Genomic DNA, 18,226 nt, shown 5'->3' with positions numbered 1-18,226 from the left:
GCGACTTGGCACCACGAGAGAGAGAGAGAGAGCCAAGAAAACGAAATGATCAAAAAGCCTTAAAGCCGACAGACGTGGTTACAGCAGCAGCAATAGGGTCCACCATGTCGGCGACATGGGGAGAATGGGATGTACAATATGTTTTACAACTACTGAACCATAAAAAGTCATACAAAGCTTTGTGTGCTGTTTCCTTTTTTTTTTCCTCTCCTTCCTAAAGATGCGACCTAAAACAATAATACCTGAGAGAGGCCAACAAATAAACAAACAAAAAGAAGAAGAACGCGACGCATGATAACAAAAATGATGCTTTAGCGCATCCTTTTGTTGTTTGTGGATGCCTTTTAGTTGTTTGTTGTTTGTCCTGTGTTCTTTGTGGCTTGCTGCAATGCACATACCTCTTGCCTCTCTACTTGCACTGTTTCTCAACATGTTTGTCTTTAAGTGTCAGACTATCTGTCCGTATGTCCACCTGTCTTAAGTATTAAATGATGTTCACAAACTAAAAAAAGAAAACGCAAAAAACGACAAAAATATCTTAAAATTTCAAACTCAAGAACAGCCTTTTTAAGTTAAGGATTAAATGCTGATAGCAAAGGTTTATGATAGAACGACGAGAAATACCACACTCAAGAAAAGGAAAGTTAAGAGTTAGCGATGTGCAAGTGCCTGCATAAGTTGATGGAAAAGCAAAAAACGTACATCAAAGAATAGCCGAACGTCTTATATGTAAGTTAGAAGCAGGGATATCCGCCATTTGTTGAGAAGAAGGAAATATTTAAAACATTTGTGACATTCTCTTTTTCACATATCTTAATTCATTTCAACTACTTACCATTTGCCCCGATTTGTAAATTGAATTTAAAGACATTTGTATTACCTGAAACAAACAATAATTATAACATTTAGTTTAAAATTTAACAGAATATATATGCTGTTGTTTCCAAAAAAAAAACCAAAATAAAACTAAACTACGGTGAAAATTCAATTGGTACTACTTCGAGGTAAAAAACATCCATCCCAATGAAGAAATTCTGGCTCCGCTTTCCGTTCATACAGAAAATCTTCCAGCTAGTGTACATTGAAGCATGCCCAGGAATTCGGAGCGGGTACCTTTTGTCTGCTCCGCTCCGGCAATTTTTTCTTCGCCCTGCTCCCGCTCCCGCTGCCTTGCTTTTCAATTGACTACTTACTTTTAAATTTTCTTCTTCTGAAGTGATATATTAATTTTGTCATTACGTTTACGTATTCCTGATCGCCGTCTATATCGGGCTATTTCCTCATAAAGCCCCCATATAAAGTGATCTCCCATTGTACTTCTTAAGTCCCTAGAGGGCGCAATTCTTATCCAATTTGGGTGAATTTTTGCATAATTTTTCCTAACACCTCCAACTCCCTTATAATCCGATAATTCGACCTCCCGATATAACTCCCTAAGCGTCTAGAGGGCGTAACTACTATTTGATATGACCGACATTTTGCATAGTGATTACTCCTATAACCTCCAACATCCATGTCAAGTATGGTCTGAATCCGTATCTATTGCTCGTATAGAAACAAATCACCCCACTATACTTCTTAAGCACACACCGGATGCAATTCCTAACCAAATTTTAAAAAACAAGTAAAAACGCATCGAGTTCGGTCGTGCCGAACTTTGAATACTCATCAGTTTATTATCCTATTTTATTAAAAATCTATATTCTTGTGCAAGTATGGGCCGATTTGGATCATATTCGGTTCAGGTACCGAGAAGTTTATATAAGTCACAGTTTAAGACTTAAACGAAATCAGGTTAGGTTTAGGTCTACATTAGAGTGGCAGTCCTTTACAAGCTCACTTAGACAATTTTTATCCACAGTAGCGACAGACCATGGCCATGGGTGGGAATCGAACCCACGACCCCAGCCCTGGCAATCTGAGGACTCTACCAACCCGGCTACCGGGGCGCCTAAGGATATCATGGCATAAATGAGAATTTTATGGCTTAAGATCCCAGATCTGATCCATATGAGAGCTATATCCAAATGAGTTTAATATGTATATACGAGGTGGTGGGTATCCAAAGTTCAGTTCGTCCGAACTTAATGCGTTTTCACTTGTTATACCCACCACCGAAGGATGGGGGTATATTCATTTTGTCATTCCGTTTGCAACACATCGAAATATCCATTTCCGACCCTATAAAGTATATATATTCTATACCCTATAAAGTATATATACCCTATAAAGTATATATATTCTATATAATCTAAGACGATCTAGACATGTCCGTCCGTCTGTCTGTTGAAATCACGCTACAGTCTTTAAAAATAGAGATATTGAGCTGAAATTTTGCACAGATTCTTTTTTTGTCCATAAGCAGGTTAAGTTCGAAGATGGGCTATATCGGACTATATCTTGATATAGCCCCCATATTGACCGATCCGCCGATTTAGTGTCATAAGCCCATAAAAGTCACATTTATTATCCGATTTTGTTGAAATTTGGGGCAGTGAGTTGTGTTAGGCCCTTCGACATCCTTCGTCAATTTGCTCAGATCGGTCCAGGTTGGGTAAAGCTGCTATATAGATCGATCCTCCGATTTAGGGTCTACGGCCCATAAAAGCCACATTTATTATCGGATTTTGCTGAAATTTGGGACAGTGAGTTGTCTTAGACCCTTCGATTTCCTTCGTTAAATTGGCCCAGATCGGTTCAGATTTGGATATAGCTGCCATATAGACCGTTCCCCCGGTTAAGGGTCTTAGGCCCACAAAAGCCACATTTATTATCCGATTTTGATGAAATTCGGGACAATGAATTATGTAAGGCCCATCGACATTCTTCGTCAATTTGGCTCAGATCGGTCCAGATTTGGATATAGCTGCCATATAGATCGATCCTCCGATTTATGGTGTAAGGCCCATAAAAGCCACATTCATTATCCGATTTTGTTGAAATTTGGGACAGTGAGTTGTGTTAGGCCCTTTGACATATTTCTTCAATTTGGTCCAGATCGGTTCAGATTTAGATATAGCTGCCATATAGACCGATTTCTTGATTTATGGTTTTGGGCCCATAAAATGCTCATTTATTGTCCGATGTCGCCGAAATTTGGAACAGTGAGTTAAGTTAAGCCCCTTGACATACTTCTGCTATATCGCACAGATCGGTCCAGATTTGGATATAGCTGCCATATAGACCGATATCTAGGTTTTAGGTTTTGGGACCATAAAACACTCATTTATTGTCCGATGTTGCTGAAATTTGACACAGTGAGTTTGGTTAGGCTCTTCGACGTCCTTCTTAAATTTTGCCCAGATCAATCCAGATTTGCATATAGCTGCCATAGGTTTAGGGCCCATAAAAGAGGTTTAGTTTAGGGCCCATAGAGGCATTTATTGTCCGATTTCGCCGAAATTTGGGACAGTGCTTTGTGTTAGGCTTTTCGACATGTTTATGCAACTTGGCCCAAATCGGTTCAGATTTGGATAGAGCTCCCATATAGACCGATGTCTCGATTTAAAGTCTTGGCCCCATAAAAGGCGCATTTATAATCCGATTTCACTGAAATTTGACACAGCGACTTATGTTCGGCTTTTCGACATCCGTGTCGTATATAGTTCAGATCGGTATGAGGTTTATGAGTATAAGGTATGAAATTTTCACCGAATTTTGATGAAAATTGGTTTACATATATACCCGAGGTGGTGGGTGTCCAAAGTTCGGCCCGGCCGAACTTAACGCCTTTTTACTTGTTTTAATTTGATACTCCAATAAAAAACCCATTTTGTTCACATAAACATAAATTTTAAATTTTGGAAAAAATTATGTACCATTGATTTGTTAAAAAACCTTCGACGAAAACACGAATTAGTTGAAGGGGGACTTCAAATATAAATATATATTTTTTTCATTTTTGATGTTTGAATTTTTGTCTACCGGGGCAACATTGTGTGTCCTTTGGATCCAGCTGAGTACTGAACAGTGAGTCGACTTTTGAACCGCCGTCCACCAGACCACAACACCATATAGCATTATAGGTATGACAACTGCAGTATATACCCAGTGCATTGCATGCGGATTAAACTCCTAACTTTGCCAATGGCTCCCTTGCAGGTGCATATGACAAGAGTTGCCTCTCTTTCCCTTTCCAAAGTGTTTGATTTGAAGTTCAATTTCCCGTGCAGTTAAACACCCAGATATTTTGTGCTTTCAGTAATTGGAACATTTTCTCCTCCCAAGGAGACAGATGCCTCACGAATGTCGTGTTTAACGCAGGTGCCTGCCATCATTGCCCGATCCTTCGAGACCCAAGGCCCGAATACAATGCATCTGGCAACGCCTCATGCACACGTTGTTTGTTTAGTCACATGTACATGTACTGTACATGAGAACCAAACTGATCCCACGTATATGGACGTGTTTACCTTCCTGGTTAGGAGCGGAACTCTACCTAAACTCCTTTCGATCTATGGGTCACGGCACTCGGTTGAAAACGCAACTGCACGCCTAACTTGTGCTCTACTCTCGATGTGGATATAAACCACAGCCTCCACGTTACTCCCCACTGGGGCCTAACCAGGGCTTTCAGCGTCTCATGACACCCGTACTTCCAAATTAAAGTATTCGGTCGGACTTCGTAGCCATAAAAGACTATTGCTAGTTGAACCCCAAACAGTTTCGGACTAGTCTCTTATGCAAAAGCGAAGTCGCACACAAACAGGACAGTCCCTAACGGGCTAAACAACATGCATCACCCCAACATGGGTCTCACAATAAACGCGGCCACCCTCACGCATGGCCGATCACAAAAACAAAGGCAACTGGAATCAACACTCAAATAAAAATCAAATCAAACAAAACGCCGCAGCATCAACATGGGCAAGGCAGGTGCCACGCCATGTCAAACGCAGCACTCGGTAACGTGTATTCATGCCTCCACTAAGTCGGCGTTCGTCTCCTATTAAATACTTCCCGAGAAAAGGTGGCCAACATTGCAACAGTCGTCTCGTCCTTAAGGGCCCTTCTGAAATCCCACACAGTCTCGCTAATCCCCAACGCGTCTAAATCTCTAATGTCTGCATAGTACGGGCATTCTGTCAGTACATGCCTCCAATTCTTTGGCCGCCCACAGTAGTATCTATCGCGGACAAGTTACACTGATACAGAAAATAATTAAAGGAGCCATGTTCCGTCAGTATGAAACCCAGACGAAGGCCGAAGCCAACATCCAAGTGGTCCGCATCACGAAAAAATTGGTAAGTCACACGACCTTTATCACTATTAGACCATCTGGTTTTCCACCTACCATCAAGACGCTCCAAAAGAAGCACTTGAGCCGCCTAATATCCCCATCTGCCAGCTCAAAAGCCAATCCTCAATGGATTTCCCTTTCTCACCCTGTACAGAACGGCGGTGTAACTCACGAGTAAATTAAGCGGGGCCGATCCAAGCAATACCTGTAGTGCATCTGTGGAAACAGTCCTACACACAGGGAAGCAAGCAAGCCAGCATTGCTACCCTCTGAGAAGAGAGCAATTTCATGCCACACAGACGGTCCATAAGTTGTGCAAGCAACAACTAGACCACCATATGGACCGAATAACGCGACGACCGCAATCACTTCTCAGAACACGCTTAACTATTCCATCTACTCCAGTCATCTTCTCCTTCACTCGATCCAAGTGGACTAGGAAACCATTCAATCTGAAACAGTCACTCCCAGATATTTTATGAGCGCTACGTTTCTAATACGAATAATCGATCGAATTATGGGTGGACGTTTCACGACAAGATGCCCTTGAGCAACATTGTCAAGGTTTTTTCAACACGATCGCTCCATTTGCGCACAATGCCCACGGCTGGGTTTCCAGCGCAAGTCTGGAGTCTCCTTCAATCAGGATGAATAAGTCATTCGCATATGCACTGATTTTAAAGGACTCAGGGAAGCGTCTCAACAGTGGATCCATTTTAAGGTTCCATATATATAAAGCACAGAGGGATCTCTGAGGACAGGCGCGTTCAATATCCTTCCAAACCGTATAGCTAACACTAACCACACATGCTCTTTTATCACAGAATTAAGTACGCCAGAGAGAATGTTCCCGACAAACTATTTGCCTAATCTCGTGAGTACACTACGCCATGAAAGGTTATCAGCCAAGCCTTCGAAGTCGACAAATATGCCAAGGACGTATTTGGCGTTCGACTCGAAGCCGAGCTGGTACGGATCATAGTCCCCTCTAAATCTTGTCATCATTATCCTCTTATACTTGTTCATGTAGGGAAGACTGATACCCCGATACGATCTTGTATTGCTCCTCTATCGATTGGGCGACTTCAGAAGGTCTACGACTCAGGCACATTTCCACGTACGAGGGACATAATCTACAACTTAATTTGTATACCCTCCCCTATAGGATGAGAGTATACTAATTTTGTCTGAGACCAAAAAAATGTACATATTCTTGATCGTTTTGACATTCTGTCGAAAGCACGCTAACTTTGGAAGGAATAATGCTAGCCACTTGAAATTTTGCATAACAACTTCCTACGAGGTCGCTTAGGGTTGTAAATGGGATCGGTCCATATTTTAATATATCCGCCATATAAACCGATCTCGAATCTTGCCTTCTTGAACCTTTAGAAGGCGCAATTCTTATCCGACTTGGCTGAAATTTTGCACAATTACTTCTTCTATGGCTTTCAACATACGTGTTAAATATCGTCTGAATCGGTCGCTAGCCTGATATAGCTTCCATATAAACCGGTGTGCAATTCGTATCCGATTTGGCTGAATGCACAACGAATTCTCATACGACCTCCAACATATGTATCAAGTATGATCTGAATCGGTTAAAAACCTGATAAAGCTACCATATATATCGATATCTCGATTGCATTACTTGAGTCCCTATAGGGCGCAATTCTTATCCGATGTGGCTTAAAATATGACTCATATTGGTCCGTAACCTGATATACATAGCTTCAATAGCATGGGAAATCCTATCCATTATCTTTTGTTTGCTAATAATGAGATACCGGGCAAAGAACTCGACAAATTGTCGAACTTAGAACCCTTAGTAAGTACTACTCTTTGCTAGCGCAGAGGTTAGCATGTCCGCCTATAACGCTGAACGCCTGGGTTCGAATCCTGGCGAGACCATCAGAAAAAAATTTTTGCCAACATTTGTGAGGTACTATGCCATGTGGCACGCCGTTCGGACTCGGCTATAAAAAGGAGGTCCCTTATCATTTAGCTTAAACTTGAATCGGACTGCACTCATTGATATGTGAGAAGTTTGCCCCTGTTCCTTAGTGGAATGTTCATGGGCAAAATTTGCCTTTGCTTAGCTATTATTTATTGTACCCAGCACCATAGGATTGATCTGCGACCCAATCTTCTTATATATAAAAATCAATTTGTGTTTGTTTGTAGGTATGTTTGTGTGTTCCTTATAGACAAAGAAACGGTTGAACCGATTTTCTTGAAATTTTCACAGACGGTGCATAATAATACCGTGGTACTAAATTTTTTGATATCCAAAGGGGGGGGCGGACACTCCCCCTTACCCTAATTTTCAGAAACGCCAGATCTCGTAGATGGGTGGTGCGATTTAAGCGAAATTTCGTGTGCTCTCATATAGTACCCTATAAATAAAAATTCGGTTTCCAAATTTCGGATGGGGTGCCTAGGGCGGCCGCCCCACCCTAAAATCTACCAAACATATATTTAAACCAATCACGACAATATGGGATTCAAAGGAAAGGTATTAAGGATAAGAAAACGTATCTGCTATCCAATTGTCGGACCAAGTGTTAGGGGGACTACCCCAACTCCCAAAACACCCCTAAATCGGACATATTTACCGACCATGGCAATATGGGACTCAAATGAAAGGTATTTGCGAGAAGAATAGGAATCTAATATCCAAATGTGGGACCACGTTCTGGGGGTCCATCCTTTCCCCAAAACACCCCCCAAACAGGACTTATTTACTGACCATGGGAATATGGACCATGGAATATTCGAATCTGATATCCAAATATGGGACCAAGTGTTTGGGGGCCGCCCCCGACCATAGCAATATGGGGCTCAAATGAATGGTCTTTGGGAGTAAAGCACGAATATGATATCAATATTCGGGAAAAGTGTCTATAGAGCCACCTCACCCCCACAACACCACCCAAATAGGATTGTATTTGCTGACTATTGCAATATGAGGCTCAAATAAGAGGGGTTTTAGAGTAGAACACGAATCCGATATATATTTTTAAGGCCAACTCACTGAGTGGCCGCCCAGCCCCCAAAAACACCCCCCAAGCCGGTCATGTTTGCCGACTATGGAAATATGGGGCTTAAATTAAAGGTATTTGGGAGTAGACCACGTATCTGATATCAACATTAGAGATCAACGGTCTAGGGGACGTCCCACCACCATAACAACCCCCCATTGGACGTATTTGCTCACCAAGACAATTTGGGCCTAAAGAGAGTGGAACTAAAAACTTATAGTTTTAGGGCCAATACCTCAAACAGGACATATTTGCTGACTTTTGCAATAAGGAGTTTAAATGAGATTAGAAAACGAATTTGATATCCAATTTTGAGACCAATGGAAATGGGGTTCAAATAAATGATATATAGATACGAGAATAGAGCACGGTTCTGATATATTTTCAGGGCTTAGTGTTTGGGGACCCCCACTCCCCAAAACACCCCTAAATCGGGCATATTTACCGACCATGTGGATGTCGAGCTTAAATGAAAGGTTTTGGGGGGTAGAGCTAGAATTGATACCCACTTTCGGCACCAATTTTCTGGGGGTCTACCTCTTTCCCAAAATACCAACAAACAGCAATTTTTTAGTGACCATCGCAATGGGGCTGGCTCAAATAAAGGTATTTGGGAGTAGAATACGAATTTGATATCCAAATATAGGACCATGTATTTAGGGCATCATCCCCTTCCCCAAAACACCCCCCACAGGGTAAAAATTTTTCGACCACGCCAATATGTGGCTCAAATGAATGGTATGTGAGATTAGAAAACGAATTTGATAACCTATTTTGGGGCCATGTGTTTGGGTGACGCCTCATCCTGTAAACTCCCCTAAACCAATGGCAATATGGGGTTTTAGTAAATGGTATTTGAAAGAAGAGCACGATGCTTATCTTTTTCAGAGCCAAGTGTCTGGGGGACCACCTCACCCCGAAAACACCCCTAAATCAGATATCATGAGAATATCGAGCTGAAATAAAGTATTTTAAGAATGGAGTACACCTTACATCCATACTTAAATTCGTAGACCAATAAAGGTCATATGGGATTCAGATAAAGGCACTTATATTGCTAAACTGTTAGTCAAACGATATACTATTTTGGTAGCATGGTATTTCACTAAAAGCTCTTTAATTATCGAAAATAAATATTCCAAAATTTTGTTCCATATTTAGTAAAAGAAGGCGCAGCGGAGCGGGCCCGAGTCAGCTAGTAAAGTATATATGTTCTTAATCATTTTGACATTCCAAATGGATCTAGCCATGTTCGACCGTCTGTGGAAATCACAAATCTGGGGCGGTCCGCAAGCACTTGGACTCAAATTTCGACATCAGATTTCGAAAAGTTCACTTTTTTCAACAATGAGGTAAGAAGGAGGAAATGGAAAACAGACAGATAACGATATAGAGATAGGCACACGGACCTCATCTCTTATCATACAAAATATCAAAAAAAAAATTTTCTATCACGTCAGACTTTTTTCCAGAAAAGTTTCTGATACCATTGTGCATCATAACAAAGCAAGCTGTCAGAGTAACTGTCCGTTCCTAAGCATTTGATCGCAGCCATGGGTGGAAGACGGCTTAACAAACCACCCAACTCACACAGCCGTTAAGAAGTCTCGCAATTTGGGTTTATACAACGGGGTGATTTCCAATACTCGGATTAGGGTCCGAGGTTCTTGGGGCTTGATACTAGATTATAGTACCACTATGCGAGAGACGGGCAGTAAGCAGCTAATGTCTGGCAAACTGATGAAAAAACAGACGTATAAACCGCAAAGAGTAACGAATTGTAAAAAATCGATTTAGTATCAACTATCATTAATGCATTTTATATTCTAAAACAGACAAATGGATTTCATAAAACAATTTCATGATGTGGTATACATCTTAAATTCGTTTATTACCCTAAAGTGTTGCCAGAGATATTTTTATTTTATTACTTTTTTGTGGTCGAACTCATCTTCAGCTCTAAAAATGGTTGGAAAAATATTTCATTGTTTCGCCATTGTGAGTGATTAATCCAATGTCATAAATCATTTTTAACACAATTCCAATATATCCATAGAGCATTTTCGAAATATATCGCTGCGGCCCCAAAAGTTGATACCGATTACAGACTTTTAGCACCTGATGATGGATGACTGCAGCTGTTGTAGTTGGCGTTGTTGAGCGTCTCAAGTGTCGATGCCATTTGTAAAATGATTTCTATGTGAATCATTAAGGGGAAACAAAACAACCAAAACTTGCTTTGCTACGATGGTTTGTTCTACCCAACCCTAAATGCCCAAAGAACAGAGAACCCTGAAGTAGTTTCCCCAATTCCCCCCACTATCCTTCTGAAAGGTAGCCATAAAACATTTTAGGCAAGCAGTCATCCAAAAAATTAGGAGGAGTTAAACAAAATCCAGCATGGACAAAGAGGACACAAGTAAAGATACTCTGCTCCATCACAGAAATTCTATCTTCACTTAAGTATCCCACAACCAGTTGGTCATGCAGACAAACAAAGCAACAATAACAACATCTAAACAAAAACAATCCCAAAGACCACACATTGGAGGCCATAAAGTGGACATTGGCTCGAGTACGAAATGAGACAAGGCGCGTCATTATAGCACCGTGCCAACAACAAACGTAAGCAACATCAGTCCCCTCGAACGACGACGACGATGACGATGACGAGAACCAGAACGAGAACGACGCAGCAAACACCACTAAATCAATAGTCAACACTCCAATCCATCCGCATAAAAGTGTTACTTTTACATGGACACCCCAAGCCTGTTGACGTTTTAGTCCTCAGACATCATCAATGGCCGAAAAACTTCAGCTAAGGCTACTAAAAATGTTGATGGTGCGTAACATTGGAAAATTTAGCATAAAACATCTAAAACAACAACAAAAGACAAACAAACAGACAGACAGGCAAAAAGACATAGAATGCAATCATAAAAGCTCAACCAGCCTTTATGCATTCATGCACATGCTGTATGCTCATATTTCTATGCCCCACTTCGTTAGATCAGACTATCATCACTTTGAGTTGGTTTAGCAGCAGCACTGATGCTGACGATGAAGATGATGGTACTGCTGCTGATGGTACTGCTGTTGTATTTGAACATCTCTTCGGGAGATGTTTGTTAAATTGTATCTTCTGTAAATGGAAAATGTTACATGGTATTGTTAGCTTTTATTGCCCTGCCAAAATTTGAAAAAGGCAAGAACTCCATTAGAGCGTTGAAGTTGAGGTGTTCAATAATTGAAATGTGTTGGTCGATTGCTGCTTGAGCGAGGAGAGAGGACGAACCGAAAGTTTTTAGGCAAATGAAGACTAAAGTTCTAACAAAAGGAAAAAACCAAAATTTACTAAAGGTGGTGCTAGATAGGATTTAGAAAATATTTGCTGATCCTTCCATTCGGAAGGGCTACTAAAACTACCCATTCCACTGGGAAACGGTACCGAAACTAGTCTATTCATTGGGAAAGGATACAAAATCTATCCTATTTATTGAAAAAGGGCAATAAAACTACCCTTGGTATAGGAAAAGCCTACCATTCTATTAGGAAAGTGTACTAAACCTACCCTTTTTATTGGGATAGAATAGAAAAACTATTCTTTCCATTGGGAAAAGTTACAAAACCTATGCTTTTCATTGGAAAAAGGTACTAAAACTACTCTTTTTATTGAAAAAATTGCACTAAAAATACATGAAATGATACTTAACCTACGATCTCCATTGGAAAAGGAGGATAAAACTGTTCTTTCCGTTGGAAAGGGTACTAAACTTTCTGTTGGAAAAGATAACTAAAATTATGCTTTTCATTGGGAAAGGGTACTACAACTACCCTTTTCTTCGGGAAGGGTATTACAATTGCCCTTTCCTTGAGGAAGGGTACTAAACCTACCCTATTCTTCGGGAAGAATACTAAACCTAACCTTTCCTTTGGAAAAGGGTACTAAAACTGCCCTTTCCATTGGGAAAGAGTACTTAAACTATCCTTTTCCTTTGAGAAAGGATACTACTAATACCCTTTTCCTGGGGAAGGGTACTAAACTTATCGTTCCCTTATGGAAATTGTATTAAAAGTACCCTTGCCTTTGGAAAAGGCTACTATAACTAACCTTGCGATTGAGAAAAGGTACTACAATTACCCTTGCGATTGAGAAAGGGTACAACAATTATCCTTGCGATTGAGAAAGTGTACTAAAACTACCGTTTCCTTTGGAAAAGGGTACTAAAAAAACCCTTGTCTTTTGGACAGGGTACTAAAATTACCCTAAGGCTAATCAAATTTTTCCATTGGGAAATGGCAACTACCATTGTCTTGAGGAAACTGAAATAAAACTAATCTTTCCATTGGGAAAGAAAAACATTAAAAATATACTTTCCATTGGGAAATGGTACTAAGACTACACTTTTCTTTGGGAAAGGGTACTAAAGCTACCCTTTCCATTGGGAAAGGGTACTAAAACTACCCTTTCTATTGGGAAATAGTATTAAGACCACCCTCTCCTTTGGGAAAGAGTACCGTTTTCTTTGGGAAAGAGTACTAAAACTATAGTGTCTTTGGGAACGGACTAAAACTACCAATTCCCTTGGGAAGGGTACTAAAACTACCAATTCCCTTGGGAAGGGTACTTAAACTACCTTTTCCCTTGGGAAGGGTACCAAAACTACCCTTTTCTTCGGGAAAGGGTCCTAAATTGCCCCAGCCTTTTGGAAAGGGTACTAAAACTACCCTTTCCTTTGGGAAAGGGTACTTAAGCTTCCCTTTCCTTTGGGAAAGGGTACTTAAGCTTCCCATTCCTTTTGGAAAGGGTACTTAAGCTACCCTTTTCTTTGGGAAAGGGTTTTAGTAACCTTTCCTTTGGGAAAGGTTACTAAAACTACCCTTTCGTTTCGGAAAGGGTACTAAAATTACCCTTTATCTTAGGAACGGGTACTACAATTACTTTTTCCATTGGGAAATTGTACTAATACTTCCCTTTTCTTTTGGGAAATTGTACTTTGACTACCCTTTTCTCCGGGAAGGGTACTAGAACAAAAACCCTTGCCTTTTGGACAGGGTACTAAAATTACCCTAAGGCTAATCAAATTTTTCCATTGGGAAATGGCAACTACCATTGTCTTGAGGAAACTGAAATAAAACTAATCTTTCCATTGGGAAAGAAAAACATTAAAAATATACTTTCCATTGGGAAATGGTACTAAGACTACACTTTTCTTTGGGAAAGGGTACTAAAGCTACCCTTTCCATTGGGAAAGGGTACTAAAACTACCCTTTCTATTGGGAAATAGTATTAAGACCACCCTCTCCTTTGGGAAAGAGTACCGTTTTCTTTGGGAAAGAGTACTAAAACTATAGTGTCCTTTAGGAACGGACTAAAACTACCAATTCCCTTGGGAAGGGTACTAAAACTACCAATTCCCTTGGGAAGGGTACTTAAACTACCTTTTCCCTTAGGAAGGGTACTAAAACTACACTTTGCTTCGGGAAAGGGTCCTAAAATTTGGAAAGGATACTTAAACTACCCTTTCCGTATGGAAAGAGCACTAAAACTACCCTTTCCGTTGGGAGATGTTACTAAGACTACCCTTTCATTTGCGGAAAGAGTAAAATTACCCTTGCCTTTGGGAAAGGTTACTAAAACTATCTTTTCCTTTGGGATAGAGTACTAAAACTACCCTTTCCTTCGGGAACGGGTACTAAAACTACCCTTTCCTCTGGGAAATGGTACTAAAACAACCCTTTTCTTTGGGAAAGGGTTCTAAAACAACCCTTTTCATCGGGAAAGTGAACTAAATCTACCTTTTCCTTTGCATAAACTACCCCTTCCTTTGAGAAGGGGTATTAAAACTACCCTTCCTTTGGGAAAATGTTCTAAAACTACCCTGTGCTTGGGGAAAGTGAACTAAAACTAGAATTTCCTTCGGGAACGGGTACTTAAACTAAACTTTCCTTTAGGAAGATTACCAAAACTACCCTTTTCTTCGGGAAAGGGTCCTAAATTGCCCCAGCCTTTTGGAAAGGGTACTAAAACTACCCTTTCCTTTGGGAAAGGGTACTTAAGCTTCCCTTTCCTTTGGGAAAGGGTACTTAAGCTTCCCTTTCCTTTTGAAAAGGGTACTTAAGCTACCCTTTTCTTTGGGAAAGGGTTTTAGCAACCTTTCCTTTGGGAAAGGTTACTAAAACTACCCTTTCGTTTCGGAAAGGGTACTAAAATTACCCTTTATCTTAGGAACGGGTACTACAATTACTTTTTCCATTGGGAAATTGTACTAATACTTCCCTTTTCTTTTGGGAAATTGTACTTTGACTACCCTTTTCTCCGGGAAGGGTACTAGAACAAAAACCCTTGCCTTTTGGACAGGGTACTAAAATTACCCTAAGGCTAATCAAATTTTTCCATTGGGAAATGGCAACTACCATTGTCTTGAGGAAACTGAAATAAAACTAATCTTTCCATTGGAAAAGAAAAACATTAAAAATATACTTTCCATTGGGAAATGGTACTAAGACTACACTTTTCTTTGAGAAAGGGTACTAAAGCTACCCTTTCCTTTGGGAAAGGGTACTAAAACTACCCTTTCTATTGGGAAATAGTATTAAGACCACCCTCTCCTTTGGAAAGAGTACCGTTTTCTTTGGGAAAGAGTACTAAAACTATAGTGTCCTTTGGGAACGGACTAAAACTACCAATTCCCTTGGGAAGGGTACTAAAACTACCAATTTGCTTCGGGAAAGGGTCCTAAAATTTGGAAAGGATGCTTAAACTACCCTTTCCGTATGGAAAGAGCACTAAAACTACCCTTTACGTTGGGAGATGTTACTAAGACTACCCTTTCATTTGCGGAAAGAGTAAAATTACCCTTGCCTTTGGGAAAGGTTACTAAAACTATCTTTTCCTTTGGGATAGAGTACTAAAACTACCCTTTCCTTCGGGAACGGGTACTAAAACTACCCTTTCCTTCGGGAACGGGTACTAAAACTACCCTTTCCTCTGGAAAATGGTACTAAAACAACCCTTTTCTTTGGGAAAGGGTTCTAAAACAACCCTTTTCATCGGGAAAGTGAACTAAATCTACCTTTTCCTTTGCATAAACTACCCCTTCCTTTGAGAAGGGGTATTAAAACTACCCTTTCCTTTAGGAAAATGTTCTAAAACTACCCTGTGCTTGGGGAAAGTGAACTAAAACTAGAATTTCCTTCGGGAACGGGTAATTAAACTAAACTTTCCTTTAGGAAGATTACCAACACTACCCTTTTCTTCGGGAAAGGGTCCTAAAATTGCCCCAGCCTTTTGGAAAGAGTACTAAAACTACCCTTTCCATTAGAAAATAGTACTAAAGCTTCCCTTTCCTTTGGGAAAGGGTACTTAAGCTACCCTTTTCTTTGGGAAAGGCTACAAAAACTAACCTTTCCTTTGGGAAAGGTTACTAAAACTACGCTTTCGTTTCGGAAAGGGTTCTAAAACAACCGAAGGGGTATTGAAACAACCCTTTATTTTAGGAACGAGTACTACAATTAACATTTCCATTGGGAAATTGTACAATTACTTCCCTTTTCTTTTGGGAAATTATACTTTGACTACCCTTTTCTTCGGGAAGGGTACTAGAACAACCATTTGCTTTTGGGAAAGTGAACTTAAAATACCCTTTCCTTTTGGGAAATGGTACTTAATTTACCCTTGTCTTTGGGAAAATAACGCTTCTTTTGGGAAATGGTACAAAAACTACCATTTACTTTAATAAAGGGTACAACAACTAGCCTTTGGGAAAGGGTGCTAAAGTAAGCCTTTCCTTGGGGAAAGGATACTAAAACCACCCTTTCTTTTGGAAGAAGGTACTTGAACTCCCCGTACCTTTAGGAAAGTGTTATCTAAGGACCTTTGCCTTTGGGAAGAGGTACTAAAACTACCCTTTTCATTGGGAAAGGGTACTAAAAATACCCTTTCCTTTAGGAAAGGGTACTAAAAAGACGTTTTCCTTTGGCCTTTCCTTGGATAAAGGGTACGAAAACCATTTTTCCTTTGGGAGAGGGTGCTTGAACTACCCTTTCCTTTGGGAATTATTATAAATCTCCTTTTAGTATCTTTAATTCCTTACGATTGATATTCGCTCCATCGCATATAGGACTTCAATAACATGCGCTCCACATAGCGTCTATCCATCAATATACCCTATCTTGTATAGGGTTCATAAATCCCCTAAAGAAGCTAAAAGTAATAGCGATAATCCTCCTGCTCTCCCTCGGTATTCACCGGCTTCGCGTTTATTGTCGACAAACCTCTGGCCGCCCTTTCGTACTCTTCTTAACCATACCATAGTTTGCTTTAAAAATTTCCTTCAATACTGAAAAAGTTTGCGATTACCATATCAGTTGTTTCGGATGAAATTAACCTATGGACTCTTAGAATAATGAGGTTGATCGAAGGCTTATCGTTACAGAATTTATGGTAAATGAAGCCTTTAGCAGCTTCAAACCAATTAAGTCACTCGGACCTGATGGATTATCTCCGGCATTACTACAGAAGGACGTCTACTATCTGGCCACTTTTTTCACAGTGCGCCTTGGTCTTGCATATACTCCGAAATCCAGGCAATGGTGGTATTAATGCCCAAGCCCAGCAAGGCCAGTTATGCGACACCATAGGCCTACATACCTATAAGCCTTACGTGCTTTCTACTAAAAACCATGGAACATATTTTGGATACCATGATAAAGAGTAGGACATCAAGCGATCTGCTCGAATACAAACAGCATACCTATGTCAAGGGAAGATCCGTGGAGACTGCCCTGCACGAGGTGGTGCATACAAAAGAAGAATCCTTCGATGCCAAAACGTACACATTGGCGGTATGCATTGACATCGAGAGGGCTTTTAACAATATACGGAATGAAACACTGATTCAATCCTTAGGCCAGTACCGCACTGAAAAAAATGTTGGCCTTATTTTAAAGCTTCGAGCCAAAGATTAGCAAACTTATTTAAAGATGATCATTTTTCCAACTTTTAAAGGAAACATTCCCTTTGGGGAAAATATTTTCCTTCATTAAATTAAGAAAATAACTTCCAAGAACAATTTTTTCTTCTATGGACAACAGACTTTAGAAAAGAAATTTTGACGTTGAATAAATTTTGGTCTCAAATGTATACCATCTCCCTTTAGCAAATATTTTACCCAAAAAAATTAACTTCCAATTAAAATCATACTTCAGTTTTCGTAAGGAAACAAGCTGTCTTGCACAAATCCTTTCATATGTTTCTTTGGTTCATGGATTTATTGCCAATAAACTCCAACTTCCTGCTTTTCTAGGTGATTTCTTAACAGACATTTCTACCGAAGCCTAACTCCCATAAAGTAATTTTGTTGGCAAAAGTTGCAAATCTCTCTTACACTTTTACGGCATTTCAAAGGAATATCAACAACCTCGTTCACCCTCTCTCTCTTTTTGCCTCGCTTCATTCCAAAAAAAAAGAACGCTAGTAAAAAACTCAATTATTGCTACACCTTCAAGGCTGGCAAGTGATGCATGCAACCATGCACCACAGTGATTCTTTCATTCAAATTGTAAAGCAAAGCTGCTCGGTGTTAAATTCTTGAAAATAAAACCATACAACACATTTTGTTAAGTTGTTTTATTTGTGCAACGCTTATTTGCGGCAATTGTTGACGGCATGTGATTTGTGAATGATGCATTGCTTTATTACCCCCAAGCCTTTAGACATGTTTACCGATCAGCCAGCCAGCCAACCAACCAGCCAAGCAGCCAGTGCCGATCTGGCTGTGATATGATTATTACCCCAAACATAAAACTTCTCTTTGCGCACACACCATCTTATGTCCTGGGCGCCCATACATTTTTCTCCATTTGCAGATTTCTCTTCAGTTTAGTTGCCGTGCATAATTATGCGTAGTTACGCCCTCTGTCAGCAAGTTGTTGTCTGCCC

General features: G+C 40.2%; 1 protein-coding gene across 3 annotated transcripts in view; it reads right to left on the bottom strand.

Moving 5' to 3' along the window:
* Positions 1 to 18,226, bottom strand: part of LOC106090085 (uncharacterized) — a 503,676-nt gene that overhangs the window by 272,537 nt on the left and 212,913 nt on the right. The window contains exon 6 of one of the 3 annotated variants that reach the window (XM_059363740.1): positions 807 to 880. The exons of the other annotated variants lie outside the window; for them this stretch is intronic. Within the exon in view, the coding sequence (XP_059219723.1) occupies positions 828 to 880 (53 nt within the window). The 3' untranslated portion in view covers positions 807 to 827. Of the gene's footprint in view, positions 1 to 806; positions 881 to 18,226 lie in introns of those variants that run through there. 3 annotated transcript variants of the gene reach the window in all.

Source organism: Stomoxys calcitrans, chromosome 1 (assembly GCF_963082655.1).
Source record: "Stomoxys calcitrans chromosome 1, idStoCalc2.1, whole genome shotgun sequence".
Classification (NCBI taxonomy): Eukaryota; Metazoa; Arthropoda; class Insecta; order Diptera; family Muscidae; genus Stomoxys; species Stomoxys calcitrans.
Note: the sequence above shows the minus strand (reverse complement) of the source record. Positions and strands in the feature narration are given on the sequence as shown.